This window comes from Sarcophilus harrisii, chromosome 1 (assembly GCF_902635505.1).
Source record: "Sarcophilus harrisii chromosome 1, mSarHar1.11, whole genome shotgun sequence".
NCBI classification, from domain to species: Eukaryota; Metazoa; Chordata; class Mammalia; order Dasyuromorphia; family Dasyuridae; genus Sarcophilus; species Sarcophilus harrisii.
This window is the reverse complement of record NC_045426.1, coordinates 288,995,773-289,013,299: the sequence shown is the minus strand read 5'-3', so window position 1 is coordinate 289,013,299 and position 17,527 is coordinate 288,995,773. Positions and strand designations below refer to the sequence as shown.

The 17,527-nt window shown below is 32.9% G+C and overlaps 1 protein-coding gene across 2 annotated transcripts in view; it reads right to left on the bottom strand.

Moving 5' to 3' along the window:
* Positions 1-17,527, bottom strand: part of C1H9orf135 (chromosome 1 C9orf135 homolog) — a 65,639-nt gene that overhangs the window by 23,923 nt on the left and 24,189 nt on the right. For both annotated transcript variants that reach the window (XM_031943600.1, XM_003761651.2), the window contains exon 2: positions 2,688-2,799. In XM_031943600.1, the coding sequence (XP_031799460.1) occupies positions 2,688-2,799 (112 nt within the window). The remainder of the gene's footprint in view (positions 1-2,687; positions 2,800-17,527) is intronic.

Here is a 17,527-nt window from a genome sequence, read left to right as displayed (position 1 = left end):
GAGGAAAAACTAGATGCCTGTAAACAAAATAAAAGTGCAACTAAATTTTACTTTTGAAAGATGATCACAAGAAAAATTATCTCAGCGAAAGTAAGTCAACTTGAAGAAATAAATAAGTCAAAAAATTCCACCATGATGAATAAGTATTGTATTGTAAAAGTCATTAAAAAGAATAAAAAACCCTAAATTCAAAATGTATCTTTTTCAAGAATCTTCAGAGCAACTTAATATGATAAAATAAAGGATATATGACATTTCTAGAGACAGAATTGAAATCAATTGAAAAGAAAAGATCAGCAAATAAAAACAAGACACTAAAGAAAATTCAGAAGAGAAAAGGGGAGAAGAAAGCTATTCCACAGTCTAGGAGAAGAGAAGTACTTAAGGGCTAAAACCTAACCTCTGGCCCAAATGTGCATTCCATGGAGATATGAAGGAGCTCAGGCAATCCTTGATTTGGTTCCATTACAGTCCATGCCCACATCCTCAAAAAACAAAAACAAACAAACAAACAAAAAACAACTCCCCAGCAGTCTTTAAAAATATATAGGTAGAGAAATAAATATCAGGTTGGATCTAGATTTCAGATATAGCTTCAGATACTTATCAGTTGTCATATTAGCCTGTACAAACCAGGTATCAAATGGAGATAACAGTAGTCTCAAGGGTTGTTTTGAGGATAAAATGAGAATGAATATTTGCAAAATATTTTGCAACTCTTAAAGTGTTATATGAATGCTAGTTATTAGTTATTTTTACTTATCCTCAAAACTGAGGAGAAATAATCAAAACATTGACAAAAAAGTGTGTGCCTAAAGCTATCATCCAATACAGTCTAAATTCTCAAAAGAACTGCAAATTAGAAATGACCATATGAAACATACTTCAAATTGTTAATTATGAGAGAAACACAAATTAAAACACATTTGAGGTTCTGTCTCACAAGACAAAAGAATGAATAAACAACGTTGGAGGTACTGTAGTAAAACAATAACAAAGACTTATTGCTAAAAGAGTTGGGAAATGGCCCAGCATTTCTGGATTTTGGAATTATGTAACAAAAGTTTTTGAATCATTCATATCATTTGATTCAGAAGTCCTATTATGATTATTCCCCTAAGAATTAAAAGATAGAAACAAAAAGTGAATATATACCAAAATTTTTAAAGCAACACTCTGTGGTAGCAAAGAACTGGAAGGCCCATAGATTGAGAATAATCCTTTAAAGATTATTACACATTCAGAGATGAATAGATGATAGATCTAAAGATGCAAGAAATCTTAGAGGCTATCTAGTTCAAAATTTTCTATTTACAAATATACATTTACAAATGAGAAAACTGAAGCTAAAGGTGGCTAAGCTATCTGTCCAAAGTACCATAAGCAAGAAACAGGAGAGCCAAGTTCCTTAACTCCCTAAAGCCAATGGTGTTATGAATGTAATGAAATATTATAGTGCAGCAAGCAATCACAAATATGAAGAATTCAGGAAAACATAGTAAGACATGAAATGATTGTAAAACAAAATAAGTGGAACCAAGAATATACATAATGCATCACAGTAAATGAAAAAGTCACTAAAAGAAATCCAAATGCTAAGTATGGGAAAACAAATAAAGGACCAAAGAACAGAAATCAAATATATTTCTTCTTTCTCATGGCAGAAAGTTGGAAGATTACTACAGCAGAATAATGCCTATCTTGTCAAATACAGAAAACATTCACGATGTTTTTGCTCAAATGTTTTTCTTTATCATAGAGGAGAGTTCACTTTAGAGGATAAAGGGATTTGAAATTACAAAAAAAGACAAAAAAATTCAATACTTTTTTCAAAAAAAAAAAATCTGAGACCTCTATGCTCCCTCCTCCCATTTACCGACCAGACCATTCGGAGAATAGAGCCTAGCTCACCCATCCCTAAGTTGGACAAAAGGTTTCCTCCTGGCAGAACATCTTCAATTCACACCAAGACCATTTTCGCTGCTTCTACTCCAGAAAAGAAAAATTGAGAGTAAATGCAAGAAAATCTATGACTCAGTAAAGAACATCTGTAGTAAAGCTCAAATTGAACCATTAATTTCAGGCTGGAAGACATTCCCATGGAGAAATTAAACTGGAAAATAAGCATATTAAAATAAGTTAAAGCAAAAGTTGGAAGCAGTTTTTAAAAAATAATAAAAGAGAAAGCAATAAGTAGAGGAGCTTCAAAACACTATCTGAGGTATAAAAACAGCTATCAATGTGGCAAATAATACAATAACTGAAAAAAAAAGTTAAGAAATATGCAGTGCAAAAGAAAAGATTTGGAAGACATACCTATCTATCTTTCTATCTATCTATCTAATATATATATATATATATATATATATATATATATATATAAAATGGATATGACATTATTTGCCTTCTCAGTTGGGTGGGGGAAAGAATTTGGAAAGCTAAATAAATAAGTGAATGAATAAAATAAATAATAGTTTTGTTGATTATGAAAAAGTATCTCATTCAGTGAAATAGTATTCTGTCTCATAATTTTTCTTCCAACAAAGTATTTGCCATCCATACCTCAAAATAATTCAAGATGTCTTGAAAAATATAATAATGAAAGGGAATGGAAATAAAAAAAGATTTTTTTAAAAGGTTGATAATGAAATATTTACATAAAACTTTAAAAAAATACAAATATTTACCATAGCATCCTTTGTTCCAAACCTACGGTAACTTGAATTACACAGATTTTTTGAGTCCACAGGATATTCATCTGTATCACCAGCTTTAGGATTTCCTTCTCTATCTATGTCCCTTTAGAAAAAAGGATAAGTATTTGTTAAGAGACAAATTCAGTGCATTATTCTCCCTTCTGAAGTGTTTTACACTTACTCAAAGTATTTAACACTTTAACTATCATTTTAATTCTAAAAATACTATTTCCCTTTTTAAGGAATTAGATAAGAATTTAATAATTTTAAAAATACTTCAAAAATCAATGGAAGGTACTTCTGCTATCAATACATATCACAATACTTCTATGGCTTAATAGATGTGATTCATAATTTTCTGTAGCCAAAAAATTTAATTGCTCCATTCCAACCTGGTGATGAACCTCTCTAGTTAATTAGGCTGATCCTTAAATGAAAATCACATATTCAGATTTCCTACTTATAGAGGACCTGCCCACATTTTATATTTTTCTAGCAAGGGTGTGGGAGTTAACTTATCAATCAGCAATATTTAGAACTTGTATGAATATCACTACAAAAATGCTCTTTATAAAATAAAGGAAAACTTAAATAATTGAAGAGCTCTTTAATTGTTCATGCTTGGACCATGCCAATATAATAAAAATATTGATATCACTTAAATTAATTTCAGATTTATAACCATACCAACCAAATCACCAATGAGGTTATCTTATAGAGCTACATAAAATAATTTATATGGAGTAGTGTAAAGTTAAGGGTCTCAAGGGAAATAAATGAAGTATTAGAATTAATATAGTATTAAACAGTAATCATCAAAACTATATGGTACTGGATAAATATATAAAAGTAGATCAGTGGCACAGTTTCATTAATTAAGAATAGAAACAGTAGCATAGGAGGAATTACAGAAAATTGAGTTAAAATGAAGCACAGTACAGTGTTGGACTTGGAGTTGGGAAGAACTGGATTCAAATCTCATCTTATATATTTACCAGCCACACAATTGTGGACAAGTCATTTAAACTTTTCGTCTCAGTTCTCACATCTATCAATGTATATAATAGTAGTTCCTGTTCTGTGAGTGAAATGAGAATATGAATGAATCAATAAAAAGAGCTTTTATTAAACATTAACTATGTACAAAGCACTGTGCTAAGTGTGGAATACACAAATAGGAAAAACAGTCCTTGTTCTTAAATTATTCCCATTCTAATGGAGTTGACAACACATATGGAATGTTTCAGTTTTAAATTATATGGAAAGGGCCCAAGGTGCAACAGCAAAAACAGAAAGGCAATATTTCTTTTTTAAATGTCATTTCTAGTGCTAAAAAAAACAGTAATTTGGCACATGTCCAGACTGCCTAAATTGAGGCACTGTTAGGGAATACATTAGAGACCTACCTTGGGGCAGAGATGCTCTGTGAAGACCAACAACATGGGAGGGAGCAACCTCAATTCACTAGCTGGGCATCCAGAAAAGGTTGTGTCTTTAAAGCTACTCTCATAAGACACAGTAACTGACTTTTTGGTGGTGATTGGAAGTAAAGGAATTAGTCATTCACAGCGAATCATGAAGTAAGCTGTTCACTTAGGCCCTTATCAACAAAGTCAGACTTTGTTTAAAAAAATAATTTGAAAGGAAAACAAGGATTGCAGAAAATGACCAACTACATTGATGGTCATATGCAATATTCCACACCAAAAGCCCTCCACCTCAGCAAAGATGGGAAGGATGTGCATTTTGTCAACTCTTCTACATAGCTATATTTCTCAACTTTTATAAATGTATAGCTTTCATTTTGTTTGTTTTTCTTTTCATTCACATAGCTGTAGTGATTATATAGATTGTTTTCCTGGTTCTAGTCAAGTTCTTTTTAAAAAAATACCAAGTTTCTCTCAGAACCAAAGGCTCATCTTTTTATATTTGTTTAAATAGTGTTGTTATATTTTTATTTAATTATATTTTTCAAATATAACTATAAGTAATGAAATAATGCTATTTTTAAAGAATTAAAATTTCAGGTCATCCAAAGGGAAACAGAAAGGTTTGGGAACTCTGGGTAAGCTGCACATAAAAATCAACAAAAATTATATAAAGAAAAATGCATAAAGAATATCATCAGAGATATCAGAAAAATGGTGGTAACTAATGTAGAGTATTATGTGTTCTACTCAATTTTAAGAACTCCAGAGAAAAGTCCCCAACCCTTTGGGAAAATCCCCTGTGTAAGATTTATAAGGCAGGCTAGATAAGAGTTACATAAGATAAGAAATTATGGAAAGAATCCAATCTGCAACACTGGAAAGTGTATCCAAATCAATTAGATTATTTCAGAGAGCTGAAGCACATGTGTATAGATGGGACTATTCTGCTCAACAATATTGTTTACTGAGTGAAAAACCTATTCCTCTTTTTAGCATACAAAGCCCTCTATAATATAACCTATCTTTCCAACCTAATCGCATTATTTCCTTCCTAATAGACTCTCTTCTCTCTCTCTCTCTCTCTCTCTCTCTCTCTCTCTCTCTCTCTCTCTCTCACACACACACACACACACACACACACACATACACATTCTCTTCATAACCCTTCTTCCCTCCCTCTGTCTCTCCTTCTCTCCCTCTCATCTCTGTCTCTGTCCCTTCCCCTGACTAATATGGTCTATTTTTTGCCTTCAAATGCACCATGCAACCCTCTTTCCAAGCCTTTATTTTTCCCTACCTTAGAATGCCTTTAATTCAATTCTTTGACCACTGAATTTCTCTTCAGCCTTATATTCCACCTCAACTGTCAGTTGCTCCAGAGTAGTCTTCTCAGAAAGCCATTAATCAATAATGACCTTATCTTTTTCAAATTGTACATAGCACTTTGTGGACAATTCTTTAAAGCTTGCACCTTCCATCTCTATAATCTACCATCTATAATCTCTATGAGGGCATAGAGTACAAAGTACTGTGTCTTTTATGTTTGTAATAGTCCTTTTTATAGTGGCAAAGAACAAACTGAGTGAACACCCATCAATTGGAGAATGGCTGAATAAGTTATGGTATATGAATGTTTTGTGGAATATTATTGTTTTATAAAAATTGATTAGCAGAATGATTTCAGAGAGCCTGGAGAGATTTATATGAACTGATGCAAAGTGAAATGAACAGAACCAGGAGATCATTATAGGCAACAAAAAGATTATATAATGAATTACAACAGATTTGTGATGGAGAAAGTCATCTACATCCAGAAAGAGGACTGTGGGGGCTGAATATGGATCACAACATAGTATTTTCACCTTTTTTATTATTGTTTGCTTGCTTTTTTCTTTCTCATTTTTCCCTTTTTGATTTGATTTTTCTTGTGCAGCATGATAAATGTGGAAATATGTATAGAAGAATTGCACGTTTAACATATATTGGATTATTTGCTGTCTAGGATATGGGTGGGGGAAGGAAGGGAGGAAAATTTGGAACACAAAGTTTTGCAAGGGTGAATGTTGAAAACTATCTTTGCATATATTTTGAAAATAAAAAGCTATTATTAAAAAAAAAAGAAAATAGAAGGCATTATGAGTTCTGAGTTCTCTCTTCACTCCACAACCATCTCCACACACATATTCACAGTAAGGAAAATAACTTCTCCATCAGATACTGAAGCAAGAGAGAAATTAATGGGAATGATGAGAGATTTTGCTCTCACTTACTTTAATAATGGAGAGGCCATCCTCTTTACATTGACTATCCCCTTATTCTTGTATTTCTGATCTCATCCCTTCTCTTATCCTCTGAGAATTTGTAAATGTGATCATTCCCTTTCTCTTTCTTCTTCTCTCCTCATCTATTGGTTCCTTTCATGCCTAGGTCTCTAGACTTCCATTTTCTCTGCACCCACTTAGTTGGAAATCTCTCATCACCTCTAAGTTGGGTATTTGCAGTAGCCTTTTAATTGGTGTTGTCTCCATTATCTTCCATGATTATCTTGTTAATGCCTCCTCTTCAAAAACCTTTTGGCCCCTGAAGCAGAACATATATAGAAAAGCTACACGTACAAACATAAACACACATGTGTATATTGTTTTTTATTTATATATACATACACAAACATGCATGTATACATACTATGGATGACTTCTGAAGCTGGGATATCTGTGCATCTATCTATCAATCTATAAAAGAATAATTTAAAGGAAAAAGGAGAACAATAAAAAAAAATGTCAGTAAAGTCAAGAATAAACAGAATGCCTAGGAGGGAAAGAGAGTGAAATGCCCTAGAGCAGATAATAGTAAGTCAAAGTCATTAAATTTAATTGGCAATCTTAGAGAAAACAGTTTCAGTTGGATGGGATCAAAAACTAGATTGCAAGAGATTTCAAATACTGAAGGAAAAATATTTTATTTGAGTGTAACTTACTATGATTTTATATATACACAGATATAAATTATAGTTTGATTATTTTATTTCAAACTAAAGTTTCCTCTGGTAGATTTATAAAAGCAAACATATTGGTGAGGATCTATGAGCAAGGTTTTGAGTGTGTATTTATTCACAGGGTTCCTTAAATTTGGAGTAGATTTTCTGGGGAGCCTATGACAAGAGAGGGAGACTCTAGAGACTTTTATATTTCACTCAAAAACCATCTCTTCTTCTAAACTATTTTTATTTTGATAGGACCTCCATTATCCCAGGCATACAGATTCATAACCTTAAAAGTATTCTTCACTCTCTTCTCTTCCTCAATCCTCTGTGTCCAATTAGTTGCCAAGTTACATTTCTCTCATTCACTTTTTACACTCAAATATTATATAAAATTATATATTAATATATACATATGATTATATAAAAAGTAAAGAAAATTATATGGATTGTTTTCTATATAGGAATATAAAACAGCAGGTTATAAACAATATACCAAACTGTATATACTTATATGCATATATGAGAAAAAGTAAACATATGATTTGTGAAATGTCAGCACATATAATTTTCTATGTTTAGTTTAAGCCAATTTGCATGTATATAATATATATAATATATAACACTATACTTTTTGATGAACATGTGCTACACAAATACATTGAGAAATTATACATGTAATTATATATATGTACACACATGTATATATATATAGATAGATAGATAGATACACATTACATATAAAAAATAGGGAATTTTTTACAATAAGAAAATATAAAACATTTGTGTATATATTGTATGTAAATATTGTTATATGAATTAATAAATGCTTTTTCACTTCTACTTTTTCCATAATATTGCTGTTCATCTTATTTTAAAGAAAAGGTCCAAAAATGAGTAGATACCCATCATTTGGAGAATTTCTGAATAACATGATATGTGGAAATAATGGAATATTGTTGTACTATAAAAAAGATTGAACAGGCTGATTTTAGAAAAGTCTGGAAAGATTTACATGAACTAATGTTGAGTAAAGCATGCAGAATTAGAAAAACATTGCACACAGCAATTAGATTGTGTGATAATCAAATATGACACATTGGATCTTCTCAGGGAATTTAGTGATCCAAGGCATTTTCAATAAACTTTGGATGAAAAATGCCATCTACATCCAGAGAGAGAGAACTATGGAAACTGAATAAGGATCAACATATGCCATTTTTATTTTTTTCTTGTAGTTTTTACCTTTTTTGGTTTTTTCTCTCCTAACATGACTCATATGTGAAAAATGAATGTATACATATAATCTTTTTTTAAAAAAGGAGGAGAGGTCCAAATTGTCTTGACTTATACATGAATTAGATTCAAGGGAGGCAGAATTGCACAGTCATTAGCATCACTTTCTCTTCCAGAGTCATTGAAATCCAGTAAGAAAACAAAAGACAGGAAAATAGATGATAGCCTAGCATGCACTAGATAAGTTTGGCATCTCTTTTGTATAACCAAGCTCTAAGAACTCCACAACACTTACTTCAGTCACCTTCATGGCCATTAGAACGAATTATTCTTATCTGCCAATTTCACCATGGGAAGTCTTTACATTCTTGGGACAAGCACCTACCAGTTTGAGACTGGTTTATCCTTAACCTGATTTAGCCTATCTGCCAAGTTTGTTTTACTGGGGTATGGTTGCTGCACATGCAACAGCTTCTTGAAGCTACAAATAAGATTTGGGTGGCAAGTAGACATCAAAGGTGGATAAGCAACCCTGAAAAAGGTTTGACAAGCCCTCACACTGAAATGTTAGTCTTCCCTGAACACCACATAAGCCCTTCCCTATCATTTTCTATATAAAGATCTTTCTGATTTCTTAACCCCCCTCCCCCACTCACAACGTTTTAGTCTTCTCTCTCTTGGAAATTACTTTGCATTATACTGAATGTACTTTGTATTTACTTTATACACAAGTTATAATACCTATTTCAATATATGTTCTTTAAAGCCTTGTATCCTAGCACCTAGGAAAGTGCCTTGCTATATACAGTAGGAGCTTAATAAATATTTGTTGATTTAAATTTGACCTGAAATGAGAGTTTCACAATTAAGGAACAGTGGATGATAAGACTGTCATGGCATTCTCCCAGACGACAGGTCACATGTCTTAATCTTGCCTTCACAATTCACATGGTAAAAATGTATTTATTTTCCCAATGTCATCTTAACAGTTCAAATGCTGAAAACTGAAGTTTTCAAATTTACCTATAACCTTAAAGAATAACTCTGTTCAATGTCAAAGAAAGGAGAAACAAGGATGAAATACATATTCATATATTTATATCTTAGTTCTTTATAATACAAGGGTTTTTTTTTCTTCCAAAGGAATTTAAATCATCTTGATCAATGGGAAAACTGAGCATTAGCATCTCTAGTTTTTCTAAGCAGGTTTTTTAAATGTGTTGCAATTTATGGTCTGACATTGCAATAGCTATGAGTTCACATTTTAGAATTATTAATTGAGATTAAGACTTGTCATCTATATTTCACTTTTTATTGTAAACTGCCTCCAAATGAGATGAGAATGATGTGTTTTCTAGGCTCCAGTAAATCTGCTATCCAAGGCTTCAGAAAAATTACTCTGGAGAGTGAACAATTCCCTAACATATTAGAAACTCAAAACAAATAGAACCAAAGAAGCATAATACACTTTTGATTATCATCTTTTAAAGATATCACAAATGAAGCAGATGTCAAGACTTTTATTTCAATGACAGATTCATTGAGGCAACAAACAAAAGCTCTGCTGCAAAAAAAATAAATTAAAAACTATATGGGGAGTGTGTCTTCTCATTTTCAAACTTTTAAAAAAGACCTTATTTTTCTATGTGTTCCCTGCAATAAATATGAATTACATCCTATGACTGAAATCACAAAACAAGCCAGAAAAGTCAGTATCAAAAACTCTAAACTGAGCTCAAATAATGAAAGCAGTATAGGTCAAACTAAAAGGAAAATTCATCTGACTTACAAATTATTTTAAAGCAAAAATAAATCTCACCGAGTCAAATGATGTTATATATTGCAACAGGGAAACAGAACTGTAATCAGGAATTTTTGCATCTGGGGCAACCACTAACATTATCATCAGTGAAAAATTGTATGAAAGGTGTCTTCAGTGGGGAATCAGGATTGTTGTCTTTTGTTCTGAAGTAGAACGATGACATCATAGGATGATAATTTGACTTGTCTGTGAATTGAATTTAAGTGAGGCAGAGCTGCACCAAGTCATCAGTGTCACTTTCTCTTCCCAAGTCATCAAAATTCAGCAGCAAATACAAAAGTCAGGATGATTAGTGATGGTCTGGGATGCAAGTGGATGACCAACTTCTAAGAGGACCACCCATCTACTTCAGTCTTCTTCATTGTTGTTGAAACACATTAATTCATCTACACATTTCACCAGGAGAAGTTTTAATTTCTCCTTTTAATTTTAGAATTCCAAGTTCAGTATTTGATTGGGGGTTTTAATTTGCTCTTTTTTTAGCTTTTTAAGTTACAAGCACAATATATTGATTTTCTCTTTCTCTATTTTATGCAAGTAGGCCTCTAAAGATATAAAATTTCCCCTTATTACCACTTTGGCTGCATCCCACAAATTTTGGTATGTTGTCTCATTATTGTCATTCTCTTGGGTGAAATTATTAATTGTGTCTATGATTTGCTGTTTCACCCTTCATTCTTTAGGATGAGATTGTTTAGTTTCCAATTACTTTCTGATCTATTTACCCCTAGCTTTTTGTTGAATGTAGTTTTTATTGCATTGTGATCTGAAAAGAACACATTTACTATTTCTGTCTTTTTGCATTTAATTTTGAGGTCTTTATGTGCTAATATATGATCAATTTTTGTATAGGTTCCATTAACTGCTGAGAAATTTCCTCTGCCGCTTTGTGGATGTAATTTCCCTCTTTTTACCTCCACTTTTCCCTTTTTCTGATACAATCCCCTTTCCACTTCTAATTCCCTTTTTTTATATTATAACAGTAAAATCAAATTATATATGCTCTCTTTATGTATGCTGTAACAGAAATACAGTTCTCAAGAGTTCCTTTTATCTTTTTATGCTTCTCTTGAGTCCTAAGAAAATCATTTAATTAATAAATAATATTGAGTTAGTTTTATGAAAAAAACCAACAAAATAGATAAACCTTTAACTAATTTGATTAGAAAAAGGAAAGAAGAAAAGCAAATTGATAGTCTCAAAAATGAAAAGGGAGAACTTTCCACCAATGAAGAGGAGAACAATAATTATGAGTTATTTTGCCCAACTATATGTCAATAAATTTGATAATCTAAGTGAAATAGATGAATCTCTACAAAATATAGATTTCCCAGGTTAACAGAAAAGGAAATAAATTATTTAAATAGTCCCATTTTAGAAAAAGAAATAGAAAAAGCTATTAATCAACTAACTCCCTAAGAAAAAACCTCCAAGACCAGATGGATTTACATGTGAACTCTACCAAACACTTAAACAACAATTAATTCCAATACTATATAAGCTATTTGAAAAAATAGGGAAAGAAGGACTCCTACCAAATTTCTTTTATGACACAGATATGGTGCTGATACTTAAACTAGGTAAAGTGAAAACAGAGAAAGAAATTTCCCTAATAAATATTGATGCAAAAATCTTAATTAAACTATTAGCAAAAAGATTACTGAAAATCATCCCCAGGATAATACACTATAACCAAGTAGTATTTATACCAGGAATGCAGAGCTGGTTCAATATTAGAAAAACTATTAGCATAATAGACTATATCAATATCCAAACTAACAAAAATCATTATGATAGAATCCAACACCCATTCCTATCAAAAACTCTAGAGTGTACAGGAACAGATGGACATTTTCTTAAAATGATCAGTGCCATCTATTTAAAACCATCAATAAGCATCATGTTGTAATGGGGACAAAATAGAACCATTCCCAATAAGATCAGGAATGAAATAAGATTGCCTACTATTGTAGGCAATCTTAATATTGTATTAAAAATGTTAACTTTGGCAATAAGAGAAAAAAAAACAGATTAAAGTCGTTAGAGTAGGTAATGGGGAAACCAAATTATCACTCTTTTGCAGTTGATATGATGGTATTCTTAGAGAACCCTAGAGAATCAACTAAAAACTACTAGAAACTGCACAACTTTAACAAAATTGAAGATACAAAATAAATCCACATAAATCATCAGCGTTCAAAATAACTGTTAAAAAGTATAAAATATTGTCAAGGGAAAGTCAGGAACTATATGAATGTAACTACAAAACACTTTCCACAAAAATAAAGTCAGATCTAATAAGTTGGAAAAATATCAAGTTCTCATGGGTAGGCCATACACAACACTACCTAAATTAATCGACTTATTTAGTGCCATACCAATCAAACTCCCAAGAAATTATTTTACAGATCTAGAAAGAATAATAACAAAGTTCATCTGGAAGAACTATCGGTCAAGAATTTCAAGGGAATTAATGAAAAAAATGCCAGTGAAAGTGACTTAACTGTGCCAGATCTAAAACTATATTATAAAGCAGTATACCAAAATCATTTGCTACTGACTAAGAAATACAGTAGTCAATTAATAGGCTAGATTCACAGAACAAAATAGTCTATAACTATAGCAAGCTAATGTTTGACACACTCAAAGACCTCAGCTTTTGAGATAAAAACACACTATTTGACAAAAACTGCTGGGAATTTGGAAATTAATATGGCAGAAACTAGGCATTGATCCACATCTAACACCATATACCAAGCTAAGGTCAAAATGGGATCATGATTCATGAATTCATGACATAAAGAGTGATATCATAAGGAAATTAGAGGAACATAGGATAGTTTACCTCTCAGATCTGTGGAGAAGAAAGCAATTTGTGTCCAAAGAAGAAGTGGAACTCATAAATGAACACCAAATAGATAATTTTGATTATATGAAATTAAAAAGGTTTTGTACAAACAAAACTAATGCAGAGATGATTAGGAGGGAAGCAATAAATTGGGAAAACATTTATATTTAAGGGTTCTGATAAAGGCTTCATTTCTAAAATATATAGAGAACTGACTCAAATTTATAAAAATTCAAGCCATTTTCCAATTGATAAATGGGCCAAAGATATGAACAGACAATTTTCAGATCAAGAAATTAAAACCATTTCTAGTTATAACCATTCTAATCAAAGGTGCTCTAAATCACTATTGATCAGAGAAATGCAAATTAAGACAACTCTGAGATACCATTTCACACCTCTCAGATTAAGATGACAGGAAAAGATAATGATGAATGTTGGAGGAGATGTGGGAAACCTGGAACACTAATACATTGTTGATGGAGTTGTGAATGCATCCAGCCATTCTGGAGAACAATTTGGAACTATGTCCAAAGAGCTACCAAACTGTGCATATCCTTTGATCCAGCAGTGTTTCTACTTAGATTATATTCCAAAGAGATCTTAAAGGAGGGAAAGGGTCCCACATGTGCAAAAATGTTTGTGGCAACCCTTTCTGTAGTGGCAAGAAACTGGAAACTGAGTGGATGCCCATCGGTTGGAGAATGACTGAATAAGTTATGGTATATGAATGTTATGGATATATCAGGAAGGTTATAGCACCTTCCAAAATCTATAAAGAAATAAGAAGGAGATATAGGTGGAGGGGGAAGTAAAGTATGGGGAAAGAAAATAAGGGAGGAATCCATGGGTGAAGGGAGCAAGGCAAGTTAAGGAGCAGAATTAAATTAGAAGAGGTATACATAAACAGTACAACAAGGATTAGGAGTTGAATTTATTAGAAAAAAAAGTATGGCTAGTTGATCTTAGATACAGTCTAACTTAAGGATTCAATCAAGAAAGAAATTTACATTATATGTTAGCCATACTAATATTATTTTAGATGCATATTTACATATGAGCAAATGTGTATGTCTGAGAATTTACATATATGTATGTATGTTGCTTTATGTATGTGTATATATAAATATTTGTATATGTGTGCAAGTAGGTGAATAGGTGTGAATGCATATGTATATGTGTGTAGGTTTTGTTCTGTGTGTGTGTATGTGTGTGTATCTATTAAATATATCTTTGCTTAACTATAGCCTGTTTGGGAAGGGTGGGGAGGGGAATGAAAGGAGAAAAATTTAAAAAGGGACAACAACCAACAAAAGAACAAAGTATAAGGAAGCAAACAGACATTCATGACTATACAATCTCTTCTACCATTATATATTCTTTTTTGAAATGGAAAATCTTTGTTAAAAAATATGATTGTACATGTACAACTTATATCACATTGATTGCTATTTTGGGGTAGGGAAAGAAGAAAGGTGGGAGAAAAAATGGAAATCAAAATATTATAAACAACAAATGTTGAAAAGTAATTATTTTTTTAAAATTACTGGATGCTCCTTCCTAATATTCTGTCTGCTGTGAATTTTTCATTGAAAGTTTTCAAGTAGCAATTTCAAAGCCATTCAATTCAATCTAATTTAAATAAGCATTTGTTAAGTGTCAAGAACTGTACTTAGCACTGAGGATATCAATAAGAAAGATAGTTTTTGCCCTCAAAGAGCTTGCAATATAATAAGGGAATACAGAATCTGCAAAAAGAAGCTTCAAAGACAAAGGCTAAGGAGAGGAGAGTTGGAAAGGGAAACCAGAAACCATGATGATCTGTGAAGTCAAACCAAGCAGAACTGCTGATGAAAGAGAGTTACCATGAATTAACTAGAAGTTACTTCACATGCTTGGGGTAGACATCCCCCTAACTCACAGACACGTTTGAAACCTATAAGGTTACCCATCTACCCAACTCAGTAGACCAATGTGGCCATTATATGTGATGTTTAGGCTAGCTTTCTGGAGGATCTTGGGATCAGCCTTGACCTCAGCAGAATAATCACCATGAGAATAGTCAGGAATAAAGTCCAAAGTCTTTATTATCTCTTTCACTGCTGTCTCCTTCACCTGGGGGACCTTCAGACAGGCCTTGGTCTTAGTGGAGGAATGCAGAAGGCAGGAGAGCCACCAGGATAGTGGGAGATGGAATGTCTTCTCTTTCAGTCCTTGTTGGCTCTTATATACCTTATTGTAATTACATCATTACAGCAGACTGATTATGTGTGAATTTGGAGAACCATTACATCACCATGCTAAGTACTAAGTATATATGTAAACTAGATAACCATTGTCTCATCAATTCCTCTGAGTTAACACCTTGTTTCAAATATACTTCTCCAGCGTTCTCGCTCTCTTTAACTATACATGCTACAGCTTCTAGGAGCTACAAGTGAAAGTTGGTTGGCAGATGGACACCAGAGATGGAAAGCAACTCTGAAAAAGGGTCAGCAGCTGTGGGGTCTCAGTTGGGGAAAAGCACACAGGGGTGAAAGCCAAAAGCAAGAATCACAAATAGCCTTGTATGCCTGGGAACTTTATCCAATTGACCTTGCCTGTCTAGATATCTAACCACCTGCACTGACCTGTTGCTCAAATATTAGGTATCAAGCCCAGCACCCAGCAATAAATCAAAATGTTAGCCAAACTGTTATGCAATGATACTCTATATATTGCTCCCTTTGTTTCATTTCTGTAATTACCATGAGACTTTTTCAGAGTCTTGGCAAAGTTCCTGATCTACTGAATCACCTGGCAGCTCCCCAAAAGAGCCACAAGTTTGGGGCTTTATTAATGAAAGCTTCAAGGTAAAAAAGGAATAGAACTGGCACTTAACCCTTTCCTGGCTCACCAAAAGAGAAAAGATTTTGGTAAATAACCATAGGAAATTGGGTTTTATTGAAATTAGAATGTAGGGAATCCTACAAACTGAAGTTAAATACTTTGACAAAAAGGAGAAATTAAGAAAAGTGAATGATTCTAATCTCATTCTGTAATTAACTCTATTAAACTCTAACTCTATTAACTCTCTATCACTCTATCTAATTCTATTAACTTTCTATCACCTCAATATGTTTGTTTGTCTCTGCAACTAGTTAGAAAATCAGCTGACCTGCATTAAGTTAATTTCAGAAATTCAGCTCTCCCACTAGTCACCAAATACCATTAGGGATGGCATGGAAGAAAATTGTAACAATTGTGGTCATTTTCCTATGGGTCATGTTGTTAGGATTCCTATCTATGCTTATATTGCTTACATAGTTTGTGCCTACAAATGGGACCATCTCTCCTAGCTGTACTTAAAAGACCTTAAAATCCTTAGTATAAAGCCACCCAGGGACTTTATATAAGATATTTGGAAAGATTGTGTGGGTATTTTTCAGGGGTAGAATGTGGGGTCCAGATCAGTGAAAGCCAAAATAAGGAAGTGAAAATCATAGCAAGGACACAATATCCAGCACATAATCTTCAATGCCTGAAAACCTTACCCAGTTAACCATAACAGACTTGAATATCCAGACATTTAACCAACTGCACCAGTATGACATGTCTTGGGAATCAAGCCCAGTACCCAGTAGTAAATCAATACATCAGCCAAACTGTTATAATGCATGCAATGATGGTGTCTTCTCCCTTTGTTTGATTTCTCTGATTACCATAGGGCTTTTTCAGAGTCTTTGTAAGGATTCTGGTCCACTGGATTACCTGGCAGTTGCCCCCAATATAAATGTCCGTATGATTATTAAACTACTTATGTAATCATAATGAAACTCCTAGTCTCTTTCTTCAGTATCAAATTTGTCCCTTGGCTTGAAGGAGGCTCAGAAATTCTTTGTGCAGGAATTCCAGACCTTATAGCACTTCTCATACCAGAGGTATTTCCTTTAAGTCTTTCCTTAATACCCTGTATATCCCACCTACAACAAGTGGTCAACCTGCTTAGATACATACTCAAAAGAATATATGAATTTATTTTGCATCTGTTGCTTTATCTAGTCTCAGCTCCACAGAACAAGATACCTCCTTGCTAGGTATATGTTATTTCCCCTGCTCTGCTTTCCTGCCCCATTTTGTATATTGTTTCTCCCTTTAGCTCTTTCAGGGCAGACACTATCTCTTTATTAATTTTATTCCCAGCTCTTAACACAGTGCTTGCCACATAGGAGACAATAAATTGAATTGGAAAGGACAGACAAAGGTTAATGCATTTGAACTGTTTTGTTGCTGTTATTTTTAAATCCCATAACTGCTCTGATCATTCTAGATCTCAATTGTCTTTCCCAAAACAATTGCTCTTTCCTCTAGGGCACATACATGTCAAGAGTGACTAGCCAGTAGGGTCCCAATAGCATTCATTCTAGACATGGAGATCTGTCCATCATAGAAACTCACTGATATTTTCATGGATTCCTTGACCCTAAAGTTTAAAACTACTGGTTTAAATCATTTTAATATTTTAGTATATCTGGA